This window comes from Cibotium barometz, chromosome 36 (genome assembly GCF_041138505.1).
Source record: "Cibotium barometz isolate CiBa-2024 chromosome 36, ASM4113850v1, whole genome shotgun sequence".
NCBI classification, from domain to species: domain Eukaryota; kingdom Viridiplantae; phylum Streptophyta; class Polypodiopsida; order Cyatheales; family Cibotiaceae; genus Cibotium; species Cibotium barometz.
The window spans coordinates 31634714-31646250 of NC_141081.1; the positions used below are offsets into that span (position 1 = coordinate 31634714).

Here is an 11537-nt window from a genome sequence, read left to right on the forward strand (position 1 = left end):
CAAACAACACCCACACGAGCTATCTGGGTGCACTCTCCCCTTTGTACCCCCCCTTCTTTCAATCTCCTCTCTACATGTAACTTCCCCTTTTCTCTAGTGGCCTCCAACATAGTCTTCCCCCTTTACTCCCTGAGTCTCCCACAGTCTCAATTTTAACCCACCTTCCCCAGTCCATGAGGGACAGGGCAGGTGAGATCTCCCCCATTTCTGGACAGACAAGCATGTGTGCAAAGGCCCTATTATACTGAAAATGCTGGCAGTAGCACACATTGATGGGCAAAGAAACTTGTTACTATTGGATACAGACAGATCTCACTGCCATTTATTACCTGGTGTTAGAAACCGGGTCCATACCCCCGGATGATGAACGTGCTATACCTGCTGGATGTGATCAATGCCTATCATACATATAATTTCTTAAGGGAAAAAAATTACCTAACAAATTACACCTCCAACTTGCTCTTCTCAACCTAATCTGTCACCAAATGATCAGGCTTGCAAAATGATCTTGTTCTGTCTAACACTCAACCAGAGGACTAATAATACTCCCAAGAGAACTGAGAGCCGAACACATGGAGCCATACCAAAGTGGGTGATTTTAGCTCACATGCTTCCAACATAGCCACTCCAATCAATCTCTTTTTTCACGCATTCAGTTCCATCACTGTCGGTATTCAAGTCCAGTGCCGTCCCTAAGTTGAAGAGTGAGGAGCAAGTAGACAGCCCATCCAAAACCCCTGTTGTTTCTACAGTCCCACCATTCTCACTTGAGGCAGCCATACCAATGACCTTACTAACAGGTAAGGCAGCTTTGTTGGATAATGGTGCTCTCTCCTCTCTATCTTTGCTAACTTGTAATCTATCGAGCAATGCCCTCTTGTGCATAGCATTCAGCACCATCTTTCCGTCTATGGCATTCCACACTGGAAAGGTATTGGATAACCTCAAGCAGCCTCCTATTTGAGCACTAGTATCCTGCAGTTTCACATTCTCTTCGTCTCTGATCCCCCCAACGGTTCCAGTATCTCCACAAAACAATCTAGACCTCTTCTTACCAGAGTACTGTAAATCTCCATTCTCTGCTGTTTCAGACCTCTCCTTAGAGGCCATATTTGTTAGGCAGCTTTTCAGGGAGTAGTCTGTTTTAGTATGTGACTCACATTCTCCTGCTGCGCCATGTCTCAATAAGTTGTCCACAGAAAAGTTGATGCAAACTTTGGTTGCCGAATCAGAAAGTTCAGCTTGGGCTACTCCAAGCCCCATGCTTGCTAGCGTCTGGCCAGCCAGACTTTCCTGTGCTTTGTCAAGAATGGACTGTAGGTACCTTCCTTGAGCCTCGATACGCACTTGCAAAAGTCTTTGCACCTGTGTGACAACACGATGATGTACTGAGCACACATGGGATTAAAAAGGTATAAATCACACAATCTAAACGCACATGATACTTACCTCCAGTTGTTCTTGAAGTTTTCTTTGTACCTCCAGTTGCATTTGTAAGGCTCCAGATATCTGAATACTGCTGAAAGAAAAAAGAGCTCTGTATGTCTAGAGTTGTTAAAGATATTGATGAGCAAAAACTGGTGATGGACAATGTGCTTACTCAGATGTGACCTGGTTTGGCAAGTCCGTGGATGTGGTATCAGTAGAGTTAAAACCTTCATTAGCTCCCATAGCTACTGGCGATATTAATACATAGCAAGTTAGGCACAACATATCCTCATACTATCATTTATGTTTGGCTACGTAGTAAAAGAGCTGGTCACATCTCTCTTACCAGCATGTCCGACCTCAGCATCAGCCTCTCTGTTGGAATGCCTTCCTAGCCGAAATTTCTAGTGAAGTTACAACCAATCAAAGGGTCATCTCAACAGTAGTGTGTCTAACTCTTCAAACCTTAAATAAGTCCCCCCACCTCAAACAATCAATTAAAGCATGCATGGATGGATGAATCTCTCTCTCTCTCTCTCACACACACACACAACAGAACCTCCCTTTCACCCCCATCTCTCTCCACCGGGCATAGACCTGCCGCCCTGGTTGGAGGGGTTAGCACAGTAGCTGGGGTCCTTTCCACCAATGCAACTTACCCTCCTAGCTCATCTTGCCTGCACACATTTGACCAGCAGCTCCAGAGGGACTGTCTCTAACAACACAACAATGTCGAACACAGTTAAATTGTCACCATTTTGGATTAGTCCTTGATTATCTTTGCAATAATTTTTATTTTGTTAATAAAAGTTACTTGTTTGACAGTTTTATCTGTTCACACTAGTGGACTCTAGTGGTATGATCCCCGGAGTCTAGGTGCGTTAGCTCCAGTGGAGAGCTAGTGGCTCAAGCAGTACTATTTCTGGAGCCTGGTGGCAAGATAGATCAAGTGGTACGATTCGGAGATTTCTACATGAATGTTTTGCACTAGCATAACTGTGTGAGAGTGGATTTCTGCTTGAGCATGCACATGCTATGGTGCTGCCTGCTTGGTTTGTTATGTGTCGTCCTGAGGAGCCGGGGACACCCAGAACTATGCAACCCCAGGGCATGTGGTGTGTCTTGTTTGTTGAGATATTTATAATTTGGTTTGAACAGGGAAACTCCATTGTAAATGTTGTAAACCATTTAAACCATGTAATCCCGCTATGTAAGTGACACGGGTGGGCACTTTTATTTTAAAAAGGTCGCCCATGACACCCTACATAAGTGTGGACATGCTTGAGCCTTGACTCCCTTTTTAAAAGCCATCATGTCTCACACGCTTCCTCACGGCAACTTCATCAACAACAGCACGCCAACCTGATTCTGTCCGTACATAGTACGGAAACTGTCCTATCAGCTGTACAGCATAGTATGCGAAGCTGACATCATCTCCGACACCTGTCCCAGGCCGTACCTGCTCAGCTCCTCTGTCTGAGAAGCTGCGCATCTGCTGGAGGGCTGCCGTACTGCTGCTCCGTTTGCTTTCTCTCTCTGCCATACTCCTGTACAAACAGCGCTGCTGTCTATAGGCCATAGAAAGGCAGTACCCCACTACCATACCTGCTGCTTGAGGTTTCTTGGTGTACCCGTTGCTGGTGGTTTATTTACAGCCACCTGTACTGTGTTTGGTATACAGCACACCTGGCCATACTTCTGTTTGGTGGCCATCTTTGACCAATTGGAGCCTCCTTGCTCATATCCACTACAGGGCTTCTCTTCTATAAGCATCTACACATAGTTGTTATACTTGGGAGGCATAAAGTGTTTCACATCGTTTGGAGGTCTTTCTTCTACCGTACTTACTTGAGAGGACTGGAGATCTTTGGTTTGTGGGAAGAACTCTTGAAGGCTGCCATCTTTCTTGGCCTTCATCTGAAGATCCAAGTAGCGCATCAAGAGCATGGAGCATGTTGGAGCTTTGAGTACGTTGGATTTCTGGAGAGACTGACACCAGCCAGTTGGTTCCAGGTATTGTTTCACATGTCCCGAGAAGTCTCGTCTTGGATACGTCAGTAAGTACACGTGTTTCTATAAGGCCTCGGAGGTTGGGTGCGGCACACATAGTGGTAGCTCCACCGACCTGCAGAGCTCAACAGCTGCTGCCTCCAGCCAGACAGCCGAGGGCAATAACACAGTCAAAACAGAGGCATCACCAAAAAAACTTTATCTTCATGAATTTTCTCCATTTTTTGATTAGTTTTAAGAGAAGGCTCACATGGGCGAGCAATTGATTGTGAAAATGCCAAAGAAGTTGAGCTTCAGCGGCTGCCCTGGCATCACCAAGAAAACCCCCTGCCACTTGTTCAAATGAGCTAACCACTTATTTGCTGGAGCAAACCACATGGCTAAAAGAAGCAGGTTAATGAACTCGACCTTGGAAAACAATCCAATCCCAACATCTGAGAACACATCAAGTCAGAAGTCACTGCTGAATTCCATGACACTGAATTGAGGCAATCAAAAACCCTTCAAATCCATGTGGCACAGTCTACCTGAAGGATGGTACAACTATGACAATGGCAAACAAGGATACCTAAAAGATCAATTAGGTGAACCAGCAATCGAATGGGATGTATTTGCCTATGTCTCACGACAAGGCAATCATGCAATAGTCACTCACCATAACGAGTCTAAATAAAATACAGTTCTCAAACCAAACTTAAAGGCATAAAGATATGGATCACATATGAATCGACATCAATGCAACTCAATCAGAAGAATGCCAAAACAACCCAAGTTCGAGCAGCTCACAAAGAAGGCAAGTGGGCAGTCTAGCGTGAGGGTACAAAACTCATCGAGGATTTTCACAAAATCAAACCAAAACCCAAATGAGATCAAGAAATATACTGCTTTTAAGGTGTATGTATTTGATGCTTGTCATCATAGCTCTCTTAGCTGATTAGTAGGTCTTTCTTTTTTGAAAATGTTCTCTGTTGTTGGACAAGAAATTTGGCTTCAGACCTCCATGGTCTTCATGTTATTTATTTGTCTCGTAGGTCATCTTGGCCTTTCGTATCTCTCTCTCTCTCTCTCTCTCTCTCTCTCTCTCTCGCGACACATACAGACATAGACAAACACAATACATACGTGCATACCCACACAAACACACATACATGCATACATACACACAAACAACCTGATTAAACCACAAAAGCAACATTGAGTGGTATCAAGTAAGAAAGCTAAAACCTTCATGCCACATCCCAAAATTGGAATGCTACCTGAAGATGACTTTTGAGGTGGTACAGTGTGAGACCTTTAATGTTCATAACCTTCAATACAGACTTTGGGGTTGCCTCTGCACATAACTGTATCATTTTAGCCACTTCCTAATCAAGGCTTCTCATACTTAATAGCAAGCATATGCATCTTCTGTAACAATTGGATTAAGACACAAAGAGCTACAAGCTATGATGGGTTTACTGTTGGCTCCTCCCAGCTGCTCGACAGCATTGACAAATCGCTCATGAAGCTCAGGTGTCCAACGAAGCCGTGGCTTGGGATCTGCAGAGAGAACTACTGCACCATCTTCAGAGGGATTGGCTCCTTGCAACTGGGCAGTGAAGGGTTGTACTTGAAGCGGGAAACAACTACTGCCCGACACATGTCGGCACGTGTCGACATGAGGCATTCTCTGTGAGAAAGGAGATGAAACCAGTATGTTACATGATATTCACAGTCAAGAGGGCAAGTAAAGAGAGTACCCTCTCATTTAAAACCCTCTGTTGCTTAAATCCCGTCTCTGCCTAACCCTCTTCAAACTAAACCCATCTCTACACATTATCCTCTTTTTATATAAACCAATCATTACCAGCAATTCTCCTTGATCTAAACCAATTTTACACATAATCTTCTTTGATTCAAACCCATTTCTTTTTATTAAGAGAAATAGATGATATATATTAGTCAGTGATAGACAACAGTGCATCCAGTGGGTGTAGCTAGCAGGGTTGGAACCGAGCGCTCCTTCACCACTACGCTACACAGCCATGGACAACCCCCAAACCCATCTGTACAACTCCCTTTGATCTCTGCATAACCTCCGATAATTCACATTCATCTTGACAGAACCTTCACCCATGCATTAAATGAACCCAATCTCTGCATAGCCCCTCTAGTTTAAAGCTATTTGATTGGAACCCATCCCTACACAAAGCCCTCTGATTAAAAGCTGATTCGGGACAAAAACCACTATGATAGAACTCACCAGATTCCTAGTGTTTTACCTGCTAAATTATGGACCCTTAGCTGCTGCCCACTTCGTTTTCTGCAATAAGCTTGGAAGAGAGCAGGCGCCCACTTCGTCTTTCCTGCAAAAGAAACTGTATTTGACAGGAGCTTGGCGTCCGATGAGCCTTACTGAAGAGATGGGTCTGTGTGATTTCAGCGCCAAAGCAATGGGCAGCACACGCATGCACCACCCAACATCTGAATTTTTTAAAGGTGATTTTGCAGGGGGAAAAAAAAATTTTTTGAGAAAAATGCCCGGCAAAGCGCAAGAATACACGCTTCCGAATATGCTGTCCTTCAAGACAAGACAAGAAGAGACTACATATTCCCAATTTCCAACCTGTTATCATAATCAAAATAATAATAATAATTCTAGAGAACCACCTTTGGAATGTCACATGATAGCACTCTTCAACAGGAATTCAAGCATTAGCGCCAAAAATTTTATCAAAATATAACCTTGTCTGTAACAAATCATAACCTTGTAGTGTTATAAAAGTGTAAACGTGTGGCACAGATGTTTAGTCCTTCTAGTTTATCTTGAAGATGGATTAAATCATCAATTCTTAATTGCATTTTAAAATGTTTTTTTTACAAAATTAAGTGCTAATTCCTTATGCAAAAATTGGTTATGTATAGCATGTGCTTCAGTGTTTCCATTACTCCACATACTACTATTTTATGCCAAGATTTCTCACAAGAAGTGAGAATATTGATAACTTGTTTCTGTGAAAAATGTATCACTCTCATTCGGTACAAATTTTTGAGCCTTTATGTTAAATGCAGAGTTTATATAGTTAAGTTTTCCTTGAGGTTTGATTGAGCATTTCATCGTTAACACCAATTAATTAGTTTAAAGATCAAAACATAAAGCAAATATTGACGTGCCAATGGGATCGTGGCCAACTAGTAACGGGGTTCGAACGTAGTAAAAAGATCATCAGTTCGGACCCAGGGCACCCCAATGGCATGTGTCATAGTTCCAAGTACTCCATCTAGGTTGAAATAGCCCAATTTGTGGTGTTCACAAACTACGACCACCATGGTTGTTCATCGTGTATATGGTCACACCATTGCCTACGAGTTGTTGATCTTGTATATGGTCATCATTGTCTTCTAATTATCGCACAACTTGGAGTATGGGTTGCCATCCCTTCATCAATAGCAATTGCAGTCATAACAACCAACAAAAAAAAAGGTTCTAAAATGTCACTCTAGCAATTGCAACAATAGCAAAATTGGTAAATGAAGGATGTAATAATATTTATTTAAAAAAAAACAAATGTCAACCTAGCATCTATGAAAGAATAATCGCCACCACTAGTATAAGAATAACCTAGCAACTTGGCATATGGGTTTCCATCACTTCATCGATAGCAATTGCAGTCACAACCCCCAAAAAAAAAGTTGTAAAATGTAACTTTAGCATTTGCAACAATAGCAAAATGGATAAATGGAGGATGTAATAATATTTGTTTTTAAAAAAACAAATGTCAACCTAGCATCTATGAAAGAATAATCACCACCACTAGTATAAGAATAAGTTCTATCTCTACATATCTCTCAAATCAAAAAAGAATAGTTCCTCATAACATTTAATAAAGAGTTTATCTCAAGCACTACGATAAACTCCTTTTAAGATTTGATGAATGATATTATCATGGATTCTTGAAAAAAATGAAAAGAAAATGACGACTATCTGATTAATTGTTGAAAGAAAACACAATCACTAGAATGCTCTCTCTCTCTCTCTCTCTCTCTCTCTCTCTCTCTCTCTCTCTCTCTCTCTCACACACACACACACACACACATGCATAGATTGCAAATTCACCTTCAAACCAAATACATAAAACTCTTTATTGTGAAAAAATGTTATTCGCCTACATCATCGTGGAATTTCCTTTGACACCATATCATCTACCCTACATATCTTGTTCACTTTTCTTACACTTTATAATATAGATAAACAACTAGGTAACCTTGTATGTTCTTGTGAACGAGTGTAAGAGCTATGTCATATAACTAATAGTAGAACACTAGCTGTTACCATAATTAATTTATTGGGTGATCCAATAAGTAAAAAGAATATCTTGGGTGACCCAAGTGTGATCAATTTGGTTGTGAGTGAATCCAACCAACTGTGACATGTGTGATGCATGTAAGAAATGTGTGAGTTTGATTGTGAGTGAATCCAATTAACTCTTTTAAATTAATGAGGGTGACCGTAGTTGGTTCCGAGTGAGTCCAACTAGCTGCTGTGACACGTGTGAAACGTGTGGTATACTTTTTGAATACGTGTGACATGTATGAAAACATTATGAGTGAATCCAATGTAGGAGTTTGATGTTGTGAGTGAGTCCGATCAACACGTGTGAAACGTGTGGTATACTTTTTGAATACGTGTGACATGTATGAAAACATTATGAGTGAATCCAATGTAGGAGTTTGATGTTGTGAGTGAGTCCGATCAACTCTAAGACACGTGTGACGCGTGTAAAGGTTCTGTGAATTTGATCGTGAGTGAATCCGATCAACTTTAAGACATGTGTGATGCGTGTGAGGATATGTGGGAGTGAATCCACTTAAATACATAATGACATTGTGAGTGAATCTAATGTGGGAACAATTAATATGTTTAATCACCCGTGTGTGCTAATAGTTACAACCGAGGACGGTTGTTTTCTCAAACAGGAGGACTATCACGAGAGTGAGATTTTTCAGAATATTCTATCATGGGAATGAATCCAATTAATTATGTGTGATGCATGGTTCATGTGTGAAGCATGGTAATGAATGATTTCCATTTGTTAGAATTATTTTTGTAAGTGATTCCAAAGTAATTGTGATCTAACATTGTGGACTATGTTGAGTATAGATCATTAGTTCGAGACATCCAAGGTGGACATTGGACGAGATTATCTAGCCAAGCACATGTGTGCTAAATATTTAATTTTGTATGGTTTGTGGGCCCATTGTACACAAGGTTTATTTTTTATGAGATGCTTTAAAAGCATTGGACTAAGGTTCAATTTTGTAAAAGCTCAATTTTGGAAAAGCTATGCTATTTATGGCTCCAAGGGCTAAATTTATTAATATGATTTAAATACCGCGTGTGGGAGTGGAGCCACACACATCGGGGGGGAGATTGCACCCAATCTTGTGTTCTTTTCTTTTCATGTTCTTGATTTATGCTATGATGTTATGGTTTATTTCTTTTATTATTTAATTTGTGGAATAATCTAATCTCCATGTACCATGGTCCTGTAACACTAGCCTATAATATCACATCATTCAACTTCTTTTTACATATATAATAAATATTGTTGAAAATTGGTTGTGAAGACAAGTAAAACACTTAGAACCTCTACACATTGGTTTTAGCCTTTCAAATTTCTCATTTCATAACCACTTCATAATGTTGTTTCATCACACTTATGGTGGATATGCAAAAACCTAATATAGGTCTCCATTATGTAATTGGCCCCTAGGCTTTTCTTTAAATGCATTTGACTGACTTGTGAAAATTGATGGAAAAACAACACTTCTTAATAATTTACAAGAATAGGGTCAATAAATGTGGGGAATTTATTCGTGTCTTAGTGAAAAGGACAAGTATTAAGAGCTATAAAGCTTTACATTATCTTTTTAGCATAGTCCATTACCTTTTTATGAGACTTTCTATGTTCTCATCATGTCCTTGGTCCCTCTATTTTCTCTACCCATTTCATGTCTCTTGGCTCTTATTCCACAAAGGACCCACCTTTTTGCACTTATTCTTTGTTTAGGTCATTGTTCTTAGATTCTTTTAAAAAATCATTGTCTTTAGATTCTTTCAAAGTCACAAAAATAGAAAATCTTACAAACTTTGCAATGAAGGTATTCCCTTGTACTTTTCCTCCATTCATGAAGGGCTTTATCATTGATGTGCCAATACTAGTTACTTAGCACATTATCAAAATAGCCATAGAATGACCCCACAAACAACAATAGTGTAAAATTCTTAATCAAAACTCTTGTTGTTTCTCTCTTAGGTCACCTAATTGAAACTTGGAACACCCATTTGAAGAGACTCTCTCTCTCTCTCTCTCTCTCTCTCTCTCTCTCTCTCTCTCTCTCTCTCTCTCTCTCTCTCTCTCTCTCTCTCTCTCTCTCTCTCTCTCTCTCTCTCTCTCCACAAGCTTGTGAGCATATGTACATGTGCATTATGTGTGTGCGTGCGCATGTGTGTGAATGTGTGGGGGTGTGTGTATGCATGTTACTTTATACAAGTGATTGTACATATGCAATATGCATTAAATTTATTCATGTGTGTACTTATGTAAGTGCATATTTGCACATAGGTACACACATATGTTATGTATATGTATATGTATATGTACATATATAGATATGTATGTATGTTAGTGAGTGTAAGTATACATGGATGTATTTATCAATATATGTTTTCATGCACGTATTTATCAATCATATTAAATTACATTTTCTATATACATGGCCTTAACATCCTTGAAATGATTAAGACCCTTCAAATCTATATGTTTTGTTTTTAATATGTAAACAACTTATTATAAGATTTGCAACTTCAAATTTTCTTGATTTGCATAATCATGTAAAATTGTGTTTTATAAACATGCTCTGGTTTTTAACAACACATAAAACTCATCATGTAATATATATTTGTATAAGCATTTTGTTACTAAGGCCTAGTTCAGAATGGACAAACAAGGGGGGATATCAAAATTGTCCTCCACTTGCACCTTGTAGATCACATGGTCTAACAAACACACATGTAATTATTGCTAAGCTGGAGTGCCAACTTATGACCAAGGTCTTTAAATTTTCATATGCCCTCCCCCCAGTAGCTCGAATCTTGATGGAAAACTACTTTTGCTAAACAATCAACATCAATGTTCCTCTCTCATTTCCTCAAATTTTTTTACTTAGAGTGTGTCCCACCTTTTTGGTGAGAGAGTCAGCCTCCCCTTTTGAATAAACCAGACAGATGCACAAAAGGGGGGGTAGATTTATGCTTGGACGTGATGGTTTTTGGCTAGCTCCTCTGATGCCCCATATGACCAGGCCCTAAGTTCACAAACCCATCATGCGCCTTGACATGCGACTTATTGTTATTTATAGCTTTATGAGAAAGTTATATAACAAGGACAAACAAAACCATTAAAATAAACTCTCTATAATCTTTTTTCCAATAATTTATTTTGTGTAGATTTTTTTAAATGATGATTAGATGATGAAATAAAAAACATGATGAAGGTTTAATTTTATATCATCTTTTTCAATATTTCATTAAATCATGGTCGTTATTATCAAAGTGTAATTAGTTTATGTGAAACTAATCTCCAAAAGCCAAACAACATGATGAAGGTTAAATTATATATTTTTGTGTAATTGTTTAGGTTAAACTTAACTTTCATACCTTCCAAAAACAAAATGTCCATTTATTTCAACCATTATGTGAAAATAATAAAGCACACAATCTTTTAAGTAAAGCCTTGATACAAAAGTTAATGATTGGAAACACAAGCTTCTAATTCTATGAACAAACCTAAACCGTATAAAAAGATATAATAGTGCATATGCTTTGTAAGATTTAGAAACTGAGAAAAGATTGTTAAATTATTATTCATTATCTTTAAAGTTAGTGCATTATTTCTTTTTATTAATACAAGGAATAACTTTATTCTCAATTTAGGAAAGCTCAAGTACACTTGATAACATAGGAGGTATTGATTCGTGCATGTTTGTAATAATATGAAATAAATTTTCCACACTTTTCACTTATGCATGGACTACTTGAAAGCTTAGGTATGCCCTTT

General features: G+C 39.1%; 1 protein-coding gene across 5 annotated transcripts; it reads right to left on the bottom strand.

Annotated features, from left to right (window-relative positions):
• Window positions 1-269: 269 nt before the first annotated feature.
• LOC147617796 (myb-related protein 2-like) lies at window positions 270-6043 on the bottom strand. 5 transcript variants are annotated; one of them, XM_086776051.1, is made up of 7 exons: window positions 5700-6043; window positions 4897-5107; window positions 4695-4771; window positions 1775-1832; window positions 1601-1673; window positions 1450-1519; window positions 270-1365 (listed from the first exon to the last, which is right to left on the bottom strand). In XM_086776051.1, exons 2-7 carry the CDS (start codon window positions 5102-5104, stop codon window positions 604-606), a joined length of 1248 nt encoding a protein of 415 aa, XP_086632177.1. In that variant the 5' UTR covers window positions 5105-5107; window positions 5700-6043; the 3' UTR covers window positions 270-603. The 5 variants fall into 5 exon arrangements, with proteins under 5 accessions (XP_086632177.1, XP_086632175.1, XP_086632180.1 ...); XM_086776049.1 differs by having other exon boundaries at window positions 1601-1676; XM_086776054.1 differs by having other exon boundaries at window positions 1601-1676; window positions 4695-4781.
• Window positions 6044-11537: the final 5494 nt, after the last annotated feature.